The 19934-nt window shown below is 49.8% G+C and overlaps 1 protein-coding gene across 3 annotated transcripts; it reads left to right on the top strand.

The window, feature by feature from the left end:
- Positions 1-962: 962 nt before the first annotated feature.
- SLC43A3 (solute carrier family 43 member 3) lies at positions 963-19705 on the top strand. 3 transcript variants are annotated; one of them, XM_023654074.2, is made up of 13 exons: positions 963-1197; positions 1843-2227; positions 2607-2736; positions 5009-5055; positions 7324-7400; positions 7624-7716; positions 10279-10418; positions 11563-11657; positions 12756-12929; positions 13151-13270; positions 16647-16833; positions 17497-17620; positions 18695-19705. In XM_023654074.2, the coding sequence occupies exons 2-13, from the start codon at positions 2026-2028 to the stop codon at positions 18794-18796; spliced, it is 1491 nt and encodes a 496-aa protein (XP_023509842.2). In that variant the 5' UTR covers positions 963-1197; positions 1843-2025; the 3' UTR covers positions 18797-19705. The 3 variants fall into 3 exon arrangements, with proteins under 3 accessions (XP_023509842.2, XP_070084792.1, XP_070084790.1); XM_070228691.1 differs by lacking the exon at positions 963-1197 and adding an exon at positions 1521-1656; XM_070228689.1 differs by lacking the exon at positions 963-1197 and having other exon boundaries at positions 1706-2227.
- The last annotated feature ends 229 nt before the right edge of the window (positions 19706-19934 follow it).

Genomic DNA, 19934 nt, shown 5'->3' with positions numbered 1-19934 from the left:
CTTGGGGCTGTGTAACTAGTGAATACGTGGGGTACGGGACCAGAGCCACCCTTCCCCATGCAGTCAGTCACCTGGCTGGTCACACTTCCTTCCCCCTTTGTGTTTTGGTAGAGATCTGGAAAATACTCCCTGGTTTTAGCCTTCTACTATCCTAACCTTTTATGTCTTCCTCATTAAAAAGAAGGCTGGGCTTGGAATAACTTGAGTTCTGGGCCCCTGGGGGAATCCAGGAGGCTGGGCATGGGGGCCTGCAGACTGCATGGAATATGCAAGAAGCTCTTCTCTAAATTGAGCTTTGAACGGAAACAGCCACACGGGCCTCAGAAGCGGTCAGCTCACTTACTCTGGGCTGGAATGATAGCAACGCAGCTGCTTCAGCTGGCTATCTCACACTGATCACAGCTCCGATGGGCAATTATATGTGTCTTTGATTAATAAAAAATGGAGCAACGAATGAATACTTAATCAACACAGTCTGGCGGGTAGGCTCTTTCAGGACATGGGCTGGGGGTGAGGCAGGGAGTAGTCAAAGGGGTCCTTGGAGTTAAAAAGGCAGGGCACCCCTCCAGGGAGTGGTCTCTGGAAAAGTTGTCCATTCCTGATCGTTGGCGCCTTGATTCTGTGCCTGGGACTTGCTAGAAGCACTGGGGGCATGAGATCAGGAGAGAAGGCTGAGCTGGTCAGCAAATGGGGAAAAATGTACTCTTGTCCACCCAAGTGGTCAAGGAAAGAACATGGACTAGGGGATGTGTGTGTCCACGTGTCTGCAGGTAGCTGTGTTTTCTTTGCGTGTGCGCCTGTGTGCGCTGCGAGTTTGGAATCTTTTCTGTGGGTCTGCCTGTACTCGAAGCAGTAATTAAAACGAGCTTGGTTAGGGGAGGAAGGAGAGGCAAGGGAGCTAGGAGGCTGAAGGAGAGTGTGAAAGAGGAAAACAGACTCTGTTGGGGTTAGAGGGAGAGAGAGGAGAGAAGATCCAAGGGGCGGTCGAAAACCACGGGGCAGACTGTGAGCTCAGGAGAGGAAGGAAGTGATGGAGAAGGGGAGGTCGTGGACCTCCGCAGGTGCCGCCTTGCCTGTCAGGGCCCTTCCGGCTCCAGTGGGGGGGGGGGGGGGACCAGGAGGAGACTGGGAGGAGCGGCAAGAGGCGGGAATCTGAACTGCGAAGAGTGTGGGACAGCGGGGCAGCCCTGCGAGGAGGTAGGACGCAGGTGCTGGGCTGGGGCGCGGGCAGGGGCCATGGGGAAGCGAGGCGATTGGGCAGGAGGCAGGCTGACTCCGGGGGCGCCCCTATCTGGAGGGGCGCTGACCACTTGTTGGAGGAGGTGTGGGGTGGGGGTGAGGAGGGGCTTCTGGGCACTTTCCTGGAAGACGGAGATGTGGGGAAGGAGACCTGGAGAGGGGACATGGGGCGTCCTAGCCGAGAGTCACGGAGGATCCTCGGAGTTGGGATATTTTTGGCGTTAGACTGGCCTTCCTGTTGTGGCTAACTAGCCTTGGGCTCATTGATAAAACCTCCTGGAGCTTTGGTTTCCTTGTCAGTAAACCGAGGATAACGAAGACTAACTGGCCAGGTTGTTGTGAGGAGCTGTGAGGACATACATGACGGCTCCCCGTCTGCTTGCCTGCCTCAGAATTGCTGCGGTTGTAATTTTAGTGGTCAGTCTTCAGGATTTGGGCTCAGTTCCTGTTTCCCCCCTCTCCTGCCAGGCGGGGTAGGACAGGGCTTTTTGTTGCAGCTGTTTCTCCTAGCTGGCCTCTCTCTCCTCCCTACAAAGGACGCTTTGTCCACCTGTACCTTTCCCACAAGCCCCCTGCACCAGCAACCTCTTCCTTATTTTACAGCAACCAGAGACTCAACCACTGATGGGTTCTGCCCAAGCCGAGAACAGCCAGCACTGGAGAGCTCCCTGACTGGAAGGGCCTGCCAAAGGAATTTCCCAGGTGCTCAAACACCAGGCCTTGCAGCTCCTGTGCTCAGCCCAGGAGGCCACCAGTGAAACTGGAGGATCGGCCACACCTCAGGCCATGGCGAGTCAGGGGCTTCCCCTACGAGTGGCCACTCTGCTGACGGGGCTGCTGGAATGTCTTGGCTTTGCGGGCGTCCTCTTCGGCTGGGCGTCGCTGGTGTTTGTCTTCAAGACAGAACATTACTTTGAGGAGCTGTGTGAACCAAATGCCGGGCTGACGGGCAATGCCACACTGACGGGCAATGTCACGGGACAGACTGGTAAGGGAATGATGACTTGTCTAGGAAGCTGAGGCCGGTTCTCACTTGGTGGGAAGGAGTAGGAAGGACTCCATCCCCTGCCCACCCTGCCAACCTTTCTACAGTGAGAGAAAGGGGGTGTCAGCCTCCCCTGTCCCCTACCCCTCAACCTCAGTCTAGGAGGTGCCTGGAGAGGGAAGTACTAGCTCCTGAGGGGTAATTAGAGGCAGTCACATTTCAGCTCACCGAAGGGAGAACTTTCCACCAGCCAGCTGTCCAAGACGGGAGAGGCTGCTCTGGAGGGGGGCCAGGCTGGGAGCCCACCTGGCAGGAAGGCTGGGCTGGATGGGAGGTTGGCCCACCCACTCTGGCTTCTGAGATCCCCCTTTCTGGCCTCCAGACTGCAAAGCCCAGGATGAGAAGTTCTCGCTCATCTTCACCCTGGCGTCCTTCATGAACAACTTCATGACATTCCCCACTGGCTACATCTTTGACCGTTTTAAGACCACTGTGGCCCGCCTCATAGCCATGTAAGTCCCTAAGGCCCAGTCTGGGTGGAGATGAGCAAGAGGAATTCTTCTGGCATTAGCCTCTCTTGGAGGGAGTCTCGGGCCAGGCAACTGGGCAGTCCTGCCAGGCGCTGCCTCAGCAGCTGCTCTCTTCCTACACCCCTACTTCCCTTTCCTTGCCTCCTTCCTCTGCTAGGTGTGAATGTGTGTTCTATGTGACATGCTGAATTGAGCAGGAGCCCAGGCCCGCTTTCTGTGAGAGCTGGCCTGGGGCCCGGGTTATGAAATTAGCAAAACCTAAAATTGTCACTCTGCCTTCATCCCGGGGAACCTTGTCTATAGCTCCTACAAGGCCTCATGGCCAGGTTGCTCAGACTTAGTTGTCATCTTCCTCACTCCCCGTCACTCCCCAGAGACTTAGCCAGTGAGGTCTCCTGGGACCTGCAGTGGTGGGATATCAGGTCCCCTGGGGCTGGAGGGAAGGCAATGGGGTTTCCCATGCAGATGAGTCAACGAGGCCAACGGACTTGTTCTTCCTCATCCAGGGTGCCGCTCCAGCTGGCCTGGGTGAGTGATAAGCAGTGCCCTGCTGGGAGCTGATAGAACCCAAAGCAAGCAGCCCCTGGCATGCTTGTGAGAGATTAGTTGTCAGAGGGGCTGGAGGGCCGGCTGGGCCAGGAAATAGCCAGGTCCCTTGGTCTTTAAGTGCTTGGCACATAATGACTTTATCTCGTCTCTCTTGGTGTTTGACTCCCTCTCCTCCTCTTCCCTCTCCTCCCTCTTCTCCAGCCTCCATGTGTTAAGAAAAACTCAGTCTTCCTTCCTGTGTTTCTCCTTTACTTTTACACACGATACTTCACACCCAAATGTGTGCGTGTGGGGGGTGTTCCCACACCAAGCCATCCTGCCACAACAGCTGGGTGGCCTACAATTTAACTCAATTCTGACCTCATCTTCCTGGAGATAGAGTCAGATCCCACAGGTAAGGGCTCAATCCCACGAGACTGCCCCCACTTCAGACACCAGTCGCAAGTGGTGTGTCCCCTGGTTGCCCATGACTTCTGTCTGACTTGGCTGCGCAGCGGAGGTTCCCATGACTTCCTCCCGCTTGGGTTCAATTATTTGCTAGACCAGCTCCCAGAACTCGGGGGAAAACTTGCTTACATTTACCAGTTTATTAAAGGATGTGATAAAGGATACAGATGAATGGTCAGATGAAGAGATATGTAGGCGAGGTCTGGGAGGGTCCTGAGCCCCGGAGCTTCTGTCCCTGGGAAGTTGGGGTGTGTCACCCTCCTAGTATGTGGATGTGTTCACCAACCCAGATGCTCTCTGAACCCTCTACTATTGGGGTTTTGTGGAGGCTTCCTCAAGTAGGCATGATCAATTACTAACTCCATTTCCAGCCCCTCTCCCCTCTCTAGAGAAGTGGGGAGCAGGGCTGAAAATTCCAATCTTCTAATTATGGCTTGGTCTTTCTCGTGACCAGTCTCTTCCAGGAGCCATCCAGGAGCCCACCCAGAGTCACCTCATTAGAACAAAAGATGCTCCTAGTGCTCTTATCACTGAGGAATTTGAAGGATTTTAGAAGTCCTGTGATAGGGACTAGGGACAAGGACCAAATAGGTATTTCTTATTCTAAATCACTATATCACACAGGCACTACTTTTATTACCCTATGTCTTATAAGACCCCCAAACTGCTAGAAAATCCCCATAACCTTTGGATTGTGGTTCTATAATCACAGAACCCTGGAACTTTAAGCTTGGGTTCTAGGTCGGTCCAATCATTTCCCTTTATAGAAAAGGCCACTGAGGCCCAGAGAAGGGCAGTGTCTTGACCAAGGTCACACAGTGAATAGGCATTGAGACTGAAGGTTTTGATTTGTAGACCAGGCACTAACCCCTTTCTCCAAAAGATTGGCCTGTTGGGACTCCCAAGTGGGAGGGCCTTGGCTCCACTCACTTTGTCTCTGGCCAAGCCCAGTAACCTTCTCCTGAACTCATTGCATCCTTAGCTGAGTTCATTGCCCAGGATTTCCCAGTGTAGCCTTGGACCTTGAGAGGAGCCAAATACCCTCATTTGTGAGGTCAGGGCCACATATCAATCACATCTGGGTTTCTGGCTCCTGGTTCCGAGCCTGGGGTCCAGAAGCATCCATGCCCATTGAACTCCCAGGCTGAGAATGCACTCTAGTGCCAAATTTGGAGATTGGGTGAGTAGAATTCTTGGTTTTGTCCCCCAGGTTTCCTTTTCCTTGACAACATCCTCCATCCCCTGTTCTGTGTTTCAGATTTCTGTACACCACTGCCACACTCACCATAGCCTTCACCTCTGCAGGTGAGTGCTGTCGGGGGGTGGGAGGGACACAAGCTCAGCAGCACCTGCTGGGTGGGACAGTTGCCGAAGGTGATGGACAGGACACACTGACCCCCCCATGGTTATCAGAGAGCCACAGACTTTGAGCTTGAAAGAATCTTTGAGAGAGTTATTACTGGTCTATGAAAACAGTTTCACCTACTGAGAAATGCAACAAATAAGCACAATGGAGGGATTGCCTCAGAGAGAAGAATTTGGTCCAAAGATTTTGTCTTTCCTCTTATATGTATTAACATGTTCTCCCTCTCTTATTGTAGTGAAATGATATATGAATGACAGTTGCTTTTGAAAATATCCTTACTAGCAGGGCAAAAGTTGACGATCCTAGCTAGTCAAAAGTTTTCTTTTCAAATTTTACTGGTCTATAAATGTATAAAATTCCCAAAGTCTAGGAATTCCAATCTGGTTTATTCCTGCTTTCCCCCAGTATGCAGAGGAGAAAACTGAGCTAGAGAGAGACCCCTTGCAAAGACTTGCTCAAGGGAACAGAGTAAGTTAGTGGGAAGTGGGCTTGGGGTCCCCGGCTGTGCCCTCTCCTAGCATCCTGGTTATGCTGGCCAAGAGATGCCTTCTAATATTTCTCCCCAGTGTCAGATCGCATGGCTCAATTTTGGGGATAGGAAGTAAAAGTACATAACTGTTGCGTGTGTAGTCCTTTGCTGATGCCGTATGGCATCATGAGGTCGTCTCCATTTGTGCTCCGTAAACACGGGCTGAGTGTCTTTGATCTCATGAGATAGCCTGGCACCTCAAGCCAGTTATTTAAAAGCACTCTCCTCATCAAACCCGCTTTATCTTATCAAAGAGCCTGTAAATGATTTTCAAGTGGCTGAATGTGGTGGTGGTGGCTAAGAATGTTTGACTCACCTTGTGAATCATTTGATCACCAGTTCTCCCTTCCTCCGTAAAACTGAGCTTTTGGTTTTTGGAAAAAGTGTTGGGACCACAATGACCCAATTGTGAAAGGAATCTCACCCAACCTTAGGAGAGTGCATTAGGAGAGAGGTACCTTTTATAAAGACAGAAATTGAATGGTAAATAGTGTGAATAGTCTAAAATGAGCACTTTACAGTGCTTCTCAAGGTATAGAACAATAGTTACTTCAGAGGACATTAGGAGGCACAACCTTGCCACGTTAAGCACTGAATCGTCTGGTGGAAAAATCATTCTTTTTCTATTTCTCTTTCAGTCCTCTGATTTCATGAACGAAAGTCTTGACATGGGGCCGGTATGAATTTAACACTATGGCAGGAGCAGGTTTCAAGCTTGGAACGTTCTGAGGGCAACTGCATCTAGTTACAATTTAATAACATTGTTTTCCTTTCATTGTATTTATTTTTACTATTCCTTTCTATTCTTGACAAGCAACATGAGTTGCTTTTCATTTACAGTAGTGATACAAAGTTTCCTTTAAAAATAATAGATTTCTTTTGGATAAAACGGAGCCAACGTAAAGAAAACATTTTAGCAAATAATAGGATGGGCATGGGTTATGGCCCAAATCAGGAAAGTGGGCAGAAGTCTGTAGCTTGGGAAAGACTAATTTATGAAGGGCTCCAAACTCCTGGCATTTTAGTTCTGTTATCGTCCAACACTTTCCAGACCTATCGTAGTAGTTTGTTTGCAGGTCAGTCTGTTCAAGGGTAGGAAGTATGCTTAACCCATCCTTCATTTCCAATGCCAAGCACTATGCCCCATGAAGAAAGTGCTCAAGTTTGATGAACAAAGGAAAGAGTCTGTGCCATTTTCTCACTGAGGTCTCCCAACACCCCATAAGGCAGGAAGAGCAGGGACTGTTATTCCCATTTTACAGATAGGGTGACTTAGTCACAGATTCGGAATCCAGCTCAAAGTCATGCAGTGAATAAGAAGCTGGGCTTGGGGACAGAGTCCAGACTTCTCTCCCCACAGTGTCAAGGATGAATAGAAGGGGCTGTTTGTGGTTGAATGAGAGAAGGGAGCAGTGTCTTCACTTCGAGTCTATCTGGAGACATCCAGGTCAGCCACAGACCAAGGACCATCTTTGGTCGGGAAGAAGGTGGCTCAGGAGACCTCTGCAAGGACATTTGGGGGAGCCTTGACCAGTACCCTAAGACCTCGAAGGATGCTAGAATTAGGGCCCTGAGCCCGGGATTGTTGGGAATTTGGAGCAAGTAGGAGCCAGAGTTTGGGGTTCCATGTTTGGGTTGCACTATGATGCTGCCCCACCTCTGTTTTTGATTGTTCCAGAATCAGCCCTGCTGCTCTTCCTGGCCATGCCCATGCTCACCGTTGGGGGAATCCTGTTTCTGATCACCAACCTGCAGGTGTGAGCCTGCCCTTATCCCAGGCACCTGGCAGGAGGGTGGAAGGAGGGAGAAGCACTTTTCTACATTGGCTACCTTAAATGGGGTTGGCCCCGGCCAGGGTGGTAGCTCCTGGGGTGGAGTGTGAGTCTGGGTATCATGAAGGCCTGGAACATGCTGGGTGCACAGGAAATATTTACTTCATGATTAAATAAGTGATTCAGGTTGGTCACATTCTCTCCAGGTGGGAAACCTGTTTGGCAAACACCGCTCAACCATCATCACTCTCTACAATGGAGCGTTTGACTCTTCCTCGGCAGTCTTCCTTGTCATTAAGGTAAAAAATAGCGGGGCCAGCCCATTGGCCGAGTGGTTAAGTTTGCATGCTCTGCTTGGGAGACCCAGGGTTTCTCTGGTTTGGATGCTGAAAGTGGACATGGCACCTCTCATCAGGCCATGAGGCGGTGTCCCACATAGCACAACCAGAAGCACTCACAGCTAGAATATACAGCTACATCTGGGGGGCTATGGGGAGACGAAGAAGGGGAAAAAAAAGAAGACTGGCAACAGATGTTAGTCCAGGTGCCAGTGTTAAAAAACAAAAACAAAAACGTAAAAAATAGTAATAGCCAACATTTATTGAGCACTAATATATGCCAGACACTTGTCTTGTGAACTTTGCATGATTTCTTTCCATCAACGCTTCTGCAGCTAGAAAACATGACACTTGAACTTGAGCCCAGGCCTGTCTGGTTCTAGAGGCTGAGCTTGTAACCATTAAACTCCTTCTTCACACTCCTGTAGGATTTTTGCACGGAGGCTAAGGGAAGGCATGGCCATGATGTGCCTGGGCCAGTGTTGGCAGAGGCTGGGGGCCCTTTGCAATGGGGTGTTTGTGCCTGTGAGCTTCTGGGTTGGACAGGGAGGTGGGGGGTGGCTCGTCGGGGCAGCAGGGGCAGACACAGAGTCCTCTCCAGCTCTCCTGAAGGCCGAGGTTAGTGATCGGGGGATGGGCTGTTGCCAGTGCTGTTAGTAGCCCACCTAACAGCCATTCTCTCTTCTTTATTGCTAACATTCCATCTGGGCAGTGGTGTGCCCAGCCCAGGGGATGAATCCTGATTGATCTCAGCCAACTGAGGCAGTCGCTTTCCTCCTTGCTAATGATGAGTAGAGGTGGGCATATTCTCCAGTCCTTGTTAGTGAGGTGAAGGGGTTGTATTCACGAGGACTTTAGGGATATTTCTCTCCTTGTTGGAAGATGAAAGCAGAGCAAAAAGAAAGCCTTCCTCCCTGGTCCCCCTTTCCACCCTTCCTCTTTGAATGTTGTGGCAACTGTTTGAATGTTTGAATATAGCTGGATGTGTGACAGCCATTCTGTGATTATGAGGCAACAAGCTGGAGGACAAAAGCTAGCAAACTAAGGATGAATGAGTGAAAGGAATAGAAGAATATGAGTCCTTGACACCCGAAGCCGACCAACTTGGGACTTCCCTCTGGGCTTTGTGTTAGGCCAGAGGCAGCTGGCACAGCCTGTGGGCCAGGGGCAAGAGAAGAGGATCTCTGGGAGTCACTATCCAGATATGAAACTAGCTTAGTGCTGTGAGCACCTGGGCTTGGAGGGTCGCCCACAGGCTGAGCCTTGGGGCACGTACTCAAGCCTTTCTACCACTCGTACAAGAACCAATTTCCAGGTTCTTCCTCCTTCCCCTGGATGTGCTTCCCTTTCTCTCTTCCCTCTTTGGAGTTGGAAGGAGAGACAGCGCGCCAGAGCAGGAGCTGGAGATCTCCATTTAATCTGACCTTGCTGCTGCTCACTCTGACCTTGAGCAATTCCTTGTGCCTCTCTGGACCTCAGTTTCACCCTCTGTAAAGTGAGGTGGTTGGGCTAGATCAACGGTTTTCAAACTGGGTGTCGAGGAACACTGAGGGGTTCCCTTTGATGTTATGTTGGTCACCAAGGAGAATAAGGGGGAGGATGACAGGGCCACTCCCCACTGATGTGTTTCATAAGTTGAATTTCTGTGTAAAATTTTGTTTGAACAAAAGACTTTGCTGCCAGTAAAAAAAAAAAAAAAACACCAGGCTGGAAGATCTCTGAGAAGCTTCACTTCACTAGGAGGCTCTATAAGACTGTGGGGATGGATAATACGCTGCCTCCTCTGCTGCTGGTTGGGCCCTGGGGTGACAGGGAGTCTATGTGTGTACGAGGTGTAATTAATTAGCTTCCAGGGTGGAAGGCAACAGCCTGTACCAAGACTCATTCTTAGAAACTGGGGTTCCAGCTCCTGCTTCTTACCCGGACTTTTCTTTGGTGTGGTAAAATCTATAGAATAAAATTTACCGTCTTAACCACTTTAAGTGTATGGTTCAGCGGCATTAAGTTCATCATATTGTTAGGCAAGCAACACCACCATCCATCTCCAGATTGAAGTCTTTTCAATCTTGTGTAAGTGAAACTCTGTCCCCATTAAACACTAACTCTCCAGTATCCCACCCCACCCAGCTCCTGGCAACCACCCTTCTGCTTTCTGTCTCTGTGAATTTGGCTACTCTAGGGACCTCATCCAAATGGAATCATGTAGTAGTTATCCTTCTATAACTGGCTTATTTCACTTAGCATGATGTCCTCAAGGTTCATCCATGTTATAGCACGTGTCAGAATTTCCTTACCTTTTTTTGTTGTTGTTGAGGAAGATTGGCCCTGAGCTAACATCTGTTGCCAATCTTCCTCTATTTTGTATGTGGGACACCACAACAACATGGCTTGATGAGCAGTGTGCAGGTCCATGCCTGGGATCTGAACCCACAAACCCAAGGCTGCCAAAGCAGAGCATGTGAACTTAACCACAATGCCACTGGGCTGGCCCCTACACTGACTTTTTTCCTCCTTTATCTGCAGCTCCTTTATGAACAGGGCGTCAGCCTCAGGGCCTCCTTCCTCTTCTTCTCTGTCTTCAGTGTCTGGCATGTTGGGCGCACTTTCCTCCTGCTGCCCCGGGGGCACATCCCCTACCCACTGCCCCCCAACTACCGCTATGGGTAAGCACTATGACCTAGCAATTGTGGGCCCGAGCCCCCCATGTGACCTGGGATGGAAGCAGGGGATGGGAAAGTCGTGGTCACAGTAGGGCAGAGGAAACCTGTCACAGGAGAGGAAGACCAGCATGGGTGTGTCAGCTGGCAATTGCTGCATAACAGACTACCCCAGAACTCAGTGGCCTGAAACCTTAAGCATTTATTATTTTTCCTGGGTCTGTGGGTAGCTGACGAGTTCTACTGATCAGGGACAGACTGGGATGATCTTGACAGGGCTCATTCTTGCCTCTGATCATCTAATGGGCTAGCTAGGGGCTGGCTTGTCTAGGATGACCTCACTCATACGAGTTTTTTCTGGAGGTCATTGGGGGTGACAGGGATGTCTGGGACACCTGGCTCTCATCCTCCGACAGGCTGGCTTGGGCTTGTCCATGTGGTGCTTCCAGGGTTCCAAGAGAGAGAGTGCAAAAATGCACAAGCTCTCTTAAAGTTCAGGGCTGGAATGAGCACAGCATGATTTCTCTTGCATTCTCTTGGCTGAGGCAGCTCACATGGCTCAGTGAAGATTCAGGGGATGGGGAAATAGTCAGAGCTGCAAAATTCCATTGCAAAGCGTGGAGAACAGAGGAAGTGAAGAAATGTGACCCTTTTTGCAGCTCTTCCCCACAAGCAGTAGAGGGAGAGCTTTCATTTGCTGCTCACTTACTATCTGCCAGATCCCACGTGCTCTCTGATTTCGTCTCACCATGATCCTCTCAGATAGATGGGCTTATCTCCATTTTCCAAATGAGAAAAATGGGGGTCGGAAGGGTTATGTCTGAGCCATGTTGCCACAGCCAGGAAGAACAAGAGCTAGGATGTGAACTCAGCCTCTCCTACTCTTCCCACGCCTCCAGTGGTCCCCAAACTTTGCTGGGTATCAGAATCACAGAATCACTCGAAGATCTTCAAAAAATCTGGAAGCCTGGCTGCCACTCCCAGACACTCAGATTTAACTGGTCTGGCTATGACTTGGGCTTCGGGGTTGTTAAGAGGTGATTTCACTGTGCTGTGAAACGGGGGATCCCCTGCACTATTCCCTCCAGCCTGAGACTCAGGCTCAGCTCACAGCCCTTGGGCTGGGCTGAGGGGACTTCTGTTTCCACAGCCTGTGCTCTGGGAAGGACAGCAGGGAGGAGGAGCAGAAGACAGTGGAGTCCAAAGAGCTGGAGGGACAGTCGGAGTTCATTTCGCCAAAGGAAGGTGAGCCCTGCTGGTGAACCCAGTTCCCTTCAGAACCTGGTCTTCGTGGCGGCCGACCTGGTCCCTCACCTCCAGAGCTCCCCTAGAGACTCAGTCAGGAAAGGTCAGGTGGAGAAAGGACCTGTGGGGTCTTCTCGACCCCCTCACTTTATAGAGGGTCCAGACAGGGGCAAGACTTTTGTTTCTTTTCTCCTTTCTGTCCCTCTCTTCTTTCTCTCATGTCATTATCACACTACCCCCTGAATTCCATCTTCCATCATTTTCCTTCCTGTCCCCCGACTCTTCAGTCCTAAGTCTGCCTTATTTGTCCCCATTTCTGCAGGTCTCCTGGGTCTGCCCTCTCACTGTTCCATTTCCATCACCGCCTCTGTTGCCTCCTCATCTCTTTGGGTCTTTGGTTACAAACATCACAATCCCTGCTGGCTGAATTAGAAACAGGAACAGGATTCTGGGAAGCTCACAGAATCAAGGGAAAAATGAACTTTCCAGGCTCCAGGATGAGCAGGACCAGATTACGCCTGGGGGTCCCAGTCGAAAGTCACAGCCAGTCTGCCTCTCTAGGGAGAACGATCGGATTGGGCCACCCTGGCTGAGGAACAGAATGCTTAATTCACAGGCCCATCTGGACCATGAGGAAAAGGGCAGGGGAAGATTTCCAGAGGAAACCAGGATCCTGGTACCAAAAGAGAGGGGATGCAGAGCAGCTGAGACAACAGCTGTCAGCCACTAACCCACATCTCATGTCTAACTTTCTCCTCTCCATGTCTTTTTTTCCACCATCCTGGCTGAGAAAGATCAGGAAAGTGTTAGTGCAAGAAGTGTCATTGAAATCAGACTGTGAAAGACAGATCAGATTTCAGTCGATGAGAAGAACATGGGGAAGGTCATTCAAGGTGGTAGGGCCAGAATGACCAAGGCGTAGAGGTGAGCATGTGCCACTTGCGGGCAGCTCAGAGAGCACGCTGGATGAGTTCTGGGAGGTAAGAATACAAGGTGAACGTGGACCTCAAACTGTTCCATTAAGGCCTCTACACTGTTGTTCACCCCAGTGTTCCACTTTCCTTGTAATTCATGCTCAGATCCTCCTTTCTCCATCAGAGTTTCCAGATCCAGGGCAGCAGAAGGAGCTCCACTCTTTCTGGAGCTACGCTTTCTCGCGGCGCTTTGCCTGGCACCTGATGTGGCTGTCTATGATACAATTGTGGCATTACCTCTTTATCGGCACCCTCAACTCTCTACTCACCACTTTGGCCAAGGGAGACAGGGCACTAGGTATGTGGCGGGGCTGGGAGGCATCCCATCTGTGCATCCCAGTTGGGGACTTGGAACCTCGAGCGGTGCGGGGTGCTAAGCCCAGTAGGGCTATGTGCTCCAGAGAAAGGTCTGAGCAGGGATGTGGGGAGGATGGTCGGTCAGGGCAGGGTGGGAGGGTCCCCTCCTGTAAGGCAGTCCTGGAAATTTCTTATCTCTCAATGCTTCTCTGCTCTCTGCAGTCAGCATCTACACAAATGCCTTTGCCATCACTCAGTTCTTTGGAGTGCTCTGTGCCCCCTGGAATGGCCTGCTCATGGACCAGCTTAAACAGAGGTACCAGAAGAAAGCGAGCAAGACAGGTGAGACCTGGGCTCGGGAGCATCAGGGAACCAGGAGAGGAGAGATCATTTATCTTCATGCCCATCTTCTCTTTTGTTCTTAATCTTTTTCTACTTGCATCCATCCGTCTATCCCTCCATTCATCCACCCATCCATCCATCTGTCTGTCTAACCACTAGTCGCTGAGTGCCAGTTATGGGCCATACGTAGTCCAGATTCAGCAACGGACAAGACAGATATGTCCTTGTTCTCAGTCTAGAGAGTGGAGAAAGACAAGTCATTAGGCATTACAATCCATGAAGTAAACCCACAGGGGGCTGTGGGGACACAATAAGGGCACATAACCTGTTCCAGATGAGGACGAGATCGGTGTATGGGAAGGCTTCCTGGAGAAAGTGTCATCTAAGCTGAAACCTGAAGGATGAGTCAGAAGTGAGGAGATGAAGAGGAGGGCCCTGGGAGAGTGGCCCAAGAATACGGTGGGCTCAAGGTTGTGAAGGAGAGAGGGAAACGTTGAGGACTCCGAGGACTCCCTTAAAGGGATTCAGTGACTGGCTGGAGGTGTATTGGTTAAGCCTAGCACGCTCTGCTTCGGTGGCCCAGGTTAGTGGGTTTGGATCCCAGGTGTGGACCTACACCACTCATCAGCCCTGCTGCGGTGGCGACCCACATGCAAAATAGAGGAAGATTGGCACAGATGTTAGCTCAGGGCAAATCTTCCTCAGCAACAACTAAACAAAACAAAAAAACAGTAATTCAGGCTGGCCAGGGTACAAAGGAGTATGGAAGGGTCTGGAGAGAGAGCCGTGAGAAGGGGCAGGCTGTGCCCCATGCCGAGGAGCTTGGACAAGCTCCTTGGACATCAGTCGAGGAACAGAGGGGTGCTGAGGTATTTTAACCTGCAGGGGTTGGGGATGCGGAGGGACAAAAGTAGAGAGTAACATTTCTCCTATGACTTTCATCTACACCCCTCCCTGACTCCCCTGCCCTGCTTCTCCTACCCTGCTGGAGTATTCTACAGCAAATCTCAGTCATCAAACCATTTCATCTGTAAATACTTCAGGTTGTACCTCTAACGGATAAGCCCTCTTTTACTTGAATATCACCATAGTATCATCACATCCACAAAAATTCCTCAATGATTTCTTAATACCATCTACTATGCACTCTGCTCAAATTTCCCTAATTGTCTCAAATATGTCTTTTTACAGTTGATTTGTTCAAATTAAGAGCCACACACTATATGTGGTTGATGTGCCTTTTATGTCTTTTAAAATGTATAAGTGTCGTCTTCCACATGCTTTTTGTCCTTGTTTATTTGTTGAAGAAATGGGGTGTTTTGTTCTGTCACATTTCCACATTTTGGATTTGGCATCCTTTTGGTGTCATTTAAAATGTTTGGGTATTTCCTGTAAACACACAGGTTGGAGGCTCAAGGAGCCTCAGTTTAATATTTTTGGCAAGAGTAATTCAGAGGTGGAGCTGTGGGCTTCCTAAGGGCTCCCGTCAGCAGGCCCCTGGTACCTATTGTCCTGTTCTTATCATGTTAAGATTGATCAATGGGCTAAGACATTGTCAGTCTCATCCACTTATTACAAAGTTTCCCATCGACTGTGCGTCTGATGATTGTAGCAGCCGTTGATGATCAATGCCTAGACCCATTAGTTTACTAGGGTTGCCAACTCGTGATTTCCTGTTTCCATCTTTCCTTCTGCTTTCAACAGCGAGAATTCCTTTAGAAAGAAAAACTTCCCCTTATTAACTATTTTGTTACCCTGGGATAAATGCTTGGTTTTTCTTCTTTTTACCAGTTTTGAGAATAATGAATTGATGCCCTAGCAACTTCCAGGGGTGACTACTCATTGTTTCTTTTTCAAAGTCTCATTTTAAATATATTTGATGTGTTTCAATCCATTTTCACCACGATTCTTTTTGATGTTCAAATCGTCACATCTTTGGCCATTGGGAACTTTACCAATCCAGTATCTGTGTCCTTTAGACATCATCCTGTTAGTTTTAGAGAGTGTCTTTACTTTCTAGCACAATGAGATGTTCACGTCCATCTGATCAGGTATGTTTCCTATCCCAGACCTGAAACCAGCCATTTCTCCAAGTAACGCTGGGTCCCTTTAATGGGAAATGGTATTTAAAGACTGTAGTCTGGATGCTAGCATTTCTAATTCTCCTGGGTTGTCATTGCTTTTGGGCTTTGGATAGAGTTAAAGCATACATAATTTTTTGGAAGAAAAAATACATCATAAATGCCTAATAATGATACTTTGATTCAAATTTTACCTCCTTAATTTTAGATTCGTATCTCTTTTTCTCTTCCTCTGAAAATCTTGGTTCCTAACAATACTATACAGACACACACATGTATAGTATTTTAAAAATGTTTTATATATTGTCACTGGTTTTAGCAATATCAACATTATTAATAACAATAGTGTTGCTGAATGCAGTGCCTCTCTCTCTGTGTCCTTCCGTCCTTCCTTCCATTCTCCTCCTTAGCATATATCCCACAAGAGGATGTACAGTCAAATTACTGTTTTAAGAATCACCAACTTGACATAAAGTTATGTTCATTGGTTTCATTTCGTTCCTGATTTTGGAGGATTGCTTTGCTTGTTCTCTTCCTATTATTTTAATTTAATTGAATTTTTAAACATTTGTATATCAAATATTTACATTTTCCCAAAGCCAAAACCATGAAACAGTATACATTCCAAGAAGTTTAGTTTTCCTCTCTGTTCCCTGCACCCTGTTCGTTCACTCTGTCTTTAGGCAATGATCTTTTTCTTAAAGACAGACTATATAGACATAATTTCGCTCTCAGATAAAGGCCACATACTGCACGCCCTGTTCTGCGGTCTTCCTTCTGTGTGACTCTCTGTCCCGAGGATGCTCCCCAGCAGGGCCTTCTCCTCACTCTTCTTACGCTGCCTAGTTATCCGTGACGGGGCTGCAGGACAGCCAGGACAGCTGTCCCTCTGGATGGCTGTTTGGATCACCCCTGTCTTTTGTTAGTACCTGTCGTGCTACACAGAATGCCTGGCTGCAGGTTGCAGGGGCCAGAGCAGGTGGCCCTCTTAGGAGGCCATTGCAATCTGTGTAATCTGTGAGTGAGTGATGGTGGTTTAAAAGTAGGATGAGTTGGTGGGGATGGAGAAGAGTGGATACATTTGAATGATAATTAGGAGGTGGATCATCAACATTCATTGATGGACTGGAGATGGGGCATGTGGGAGAAAGAGGATTCGAGGATGACCCCCTGGGTTTCTGCCTGGAAAGTTAGATGGATGGTGGTTCCTCCCTTTACCCAGATCTCTCTTGCCTCCTTCCTGCCCTCCATTGTGCCCGCTTGCAGGCAGCCTCTCCTCTTCCCTTTTGGACCAGGTTTCTCAGCCTCGGCGGTGGCCCTTTGTTCCACGGTTCCTTCTCTGGCGCTGACGTCTCTGCTGTGCCTGGGCTTCGCCCTCTGTGCCTCAGTCCCTGTCCTCCCCCTCCAGTACGTCACCTTCATCCTGCAAGTGATCAGCCGCTCCTTCCTCTATGGAGGCAATGCTGCCTTCCTGACCCTTGCGTAAGTGGGCTTGGGGTGCATTACATAATGGGGGACACATGGGGCAAAGGGAAGCATGCTGGAGGCACAGAAATTGGGAGGTGAGGATGGGCCTGAGATGGTGAGGTGATGGTGACAGGGTCTGGGAGCAGGCGTAGGGGGTGGTGCCTGGAGGTGAGGCTGGCAGGAGGAGTAGAGCTTTCATGTACTTGAGCCTTCGTATCAGCTCTCCCTCTGCCTCTGTTCTCTACCTGGTGAACGCTTATTCACCCTCTGAGGCCCACTTCTGTTCCAACACTCCCAGGGAAGAGATGGAAATAAAGTGTCTTCCCTTATTTGTGCCCTGGGCACTCTATTCCTGCTGCCTTTGATGGTGCACACATCATATGGCATATAGTGATCTGTTTTTGTGTTCATGTTTTTCTCCCAACTTCCCTGGGGTGCAGCGTGTGTCTGGGTCCCTGCTGTTTTCCCACTGTCAAGCACAATAACTTCTCTGTGTTCTGTGGTTTGAAAGCCTGACCAAAGGCAAAGGGGAGAGGGCTGTTTGGGTGAGGGTGGGTGAAGGCAGGCCGAGGACAGGGGAGTTGTGAGCAAGTAGCTGACAAAGGCCCACCCAGATGAGGCCCTGCTTGGAGGGAGGGTCCGTGAGTGTCACTGGAACCCCATTTGTCTCCCTCCCAGTTTCCCTCCGGAACACTTTGGGAAGATCTTCGGGCTAGTGATGGCCTTGTCAGCCATTGTGTCTCTGCTCCAGTTCCCCATCTTCACCTTCATCAAGGGCCCCCTCCAGAATGACCCTTTCTACGTGAGTATTGTGGGCCTCAGACCACCAAGGACATCCAGATTGGGGTGACTCAATGGGCACCCAGCAGGGGGAGCCCCAAATCTGGCTGAAGTATTTCCTGCAGGAACATTGCTGCACACGGGTACATCCTTGGTCTTGCTTCTCAAACTGGGGTCAGTAGGAGCACCCTGCCTTTTGCTGTGGGTACCTGACACCACAGGGCTATCATGGGGTGGCTGCCCAGGGGGCCCACGTTCTTCAGAGATTTGGGAAGAAAATATTTTTTTATGTGTGTGGAGACAAGTAATCATATTCTAGAGGAGAACGCAAAATCCTCACAATGATTCATGAAAACCTAAGACTTCAAAGATATTTCCTGCTTGTGATGAGCACAGGTGGACCTTGGCCTCAGCCCTAGGGATGCAACGTGCATTGGATTCCACAGCTGATCTGAGTGGCAGGAGCTCTGTGCTCTCACCCCTGCATCCCCACACCACCAGGGATGCTCACCCACCCAGCCCTGGGAGGTGGGCGTGACTCTCCAGCTGTTTGAGATAGAAGAAACAGAGGCTCAAAGATTTGGGTTGTGTGACTTCTATGTTCAGAAGCCCACAGCAAAGGAGCAGAAGTCCTTTGACTTTGAATTCAGTGTTCTGACCACTGCACAGCCCTTTAGCCTCATTTTGAAAAGATCAGCAAAGTGTAGAACAGGAGTTTAAATCAGTCATTGGGAGGAAAAAAAAAAAGCCCTGAACTGAAAGACTGAGGAGAATTACTTGGTTGTGATATCGGAGCACCCTAACTGAATATTCAGAAGATATGATGTAGCTCTCGTCCCTCCGTCAGTTTCCTGAGTGACCCTGAGCTGGTCACTGAATGCCGCCTGGGCCTCTCTTTCTTCCTCCGTGAAATGGGCACAATATCCCTCCCCACCTGGCTCCACAGGGCAGAATGAAAAGTAACGCACAGTCCTTCCTCCAGAGTGTCTGAGTGGAAAGTGGAAGATAAACTAGGCGGAATTCTGGTCCCCTCATTGGTCGTGGGCATTGCTCAGAGTTCCTGGACTTCACCTCCCTCCTTCCTGTCTCCCTCCAGGTGAACGTGATGCTGGTGCTTGTCACTCTTCTGACATTCATCCACCCCTTCCTGGTGTACCGTGAGTGCCAGCGGAAAGAAGGCCCCCCTGCAATCGCTTAGTTTGGAAGCCCTCCATTTTCAGCTCTGCAGATGCTTTTGCTAATCTTCCCCTCCCTTTGAGGACCCCGTATCCAGAAAGTCTTTGCTCACTCAGGCTACTTGTATTAAGCAGACATTACTTTTTCTTAAATAAAGAAGACACGTAACTGCTAGCTGAGACTTCTGATAGGCAAGAAAAGAATTTCAATGCCAAGCTGATTGATACCATACGGACCCAAAGCAAAAGCTTGTGGAAGTTCTCCTTAGTTGCAGAGCAGGACGCACATGGCCTTGGCAGACCCTTGACCCGAAGGGAGGTGATGTGATGGGAGAGGAGGTGTGTCACCTGCTTCTCTAGGCCTCTTTGGCCCTGAAGCCCATGTGTGCCTGGGCCCTGTACCACCAGGTAAATTTCCAGGTGGAGGGTGAGGTTGTCATGGCCTCAGCTATGCCCCCTGGCATTTGGAGGTGGTGCCCAGCTCTCCCTCAAAGGCACAGCCTTGGTTAGAGAGTGGCAGTGACAAAGGCTTGGTTAGAGAGTCTTGGGAGACAGAGGAGAGACGGGTTGGGGTGGGGGTGGGGGGGCCCTGGGCCTGAGATCCAGCTCTGCCACTGATGCTGGAGGCCCTTGAGCAGATCCCCCTTGGACTGAGCGTCAGTTTTCCCATCTGTAAAATGAGAGGATTCTGGAGTTGGAGGGTCTTTCTGAAGCTAACAATCTAGAAGGATTTAAGAGGAGTGGCAGAGAATCAGGCCACCCAGAGAGCCTTGGGTACCAGCTGGCCTGCTCGACTGAAGGATTTCTGACAAAGCCTCTTAGGGATGTTTTCCTCAACAAGAAGGGAGATGATGATTGACTTTGGGAATTATATAAAAATGTTCTCGGGAGAAGAATTTTGTAGAACAGTAAAGTCTTTCTGCTTAAAGCAACTACTGTTTCACCACTTCAGGCTTTGGGGATGTTGTGTGTGTGTGTGTGTTCCTGCCCCATGCCCCAGCTTCCTGGGAAGTGGACACAGCAGTGGAGTCCAGGAATCTGGTGGCAGCATCCTGATGTGGGAGCTGGACCCAGAGTGGGGTAGGAGACCTCAGACTGATATCCAGCTACCTGGTTCTAGGATGGGCTTGAGAAGCCCCTCCACCCCTGCACCCTCACCGC

Source organism: Equus caballus, chromosome 12, assembly GCF_041296265.1.
Source record: "Equus caballus isolate H_3958 breed thoroughbred chromosome 12, TB-T2T, whole genome shotgun sequence".
In the NCBI taxonomy this organism is placed as follows: domain Eukaryota; kingdom Metazoa; phylum Chordata; class Mammalia; order Perissodactyla; family Equidae; genus Equus; species Equus caballus.
This window is presented reverse-complemented; position numbering and strand designations above follow the sequence as displayed.

Coding starts and splice junctions, on each gene's coding strand:
- SLC43A3 (XM_023654074.2), top strand. CDS start 2,026: ATGGCGAGTCAGGGGCTTCCCCTACGAGTGGCCACTCTGCTGACGGGG. Junction 10,419..11,562: donor CCCCCCAACTACCGCTATGG/GTAAGCACTATG, acceptor CTGTTTCCACAG/CCTGTGCTCTGGGAAGGACA. Junction 17,621..18,694: donor TCCAGAATGACCCTTTCTAC/GTGAGTATTGTG, acceptor GTCTCCCTCCAG/GTGAACGTGATGCTGGTGCT.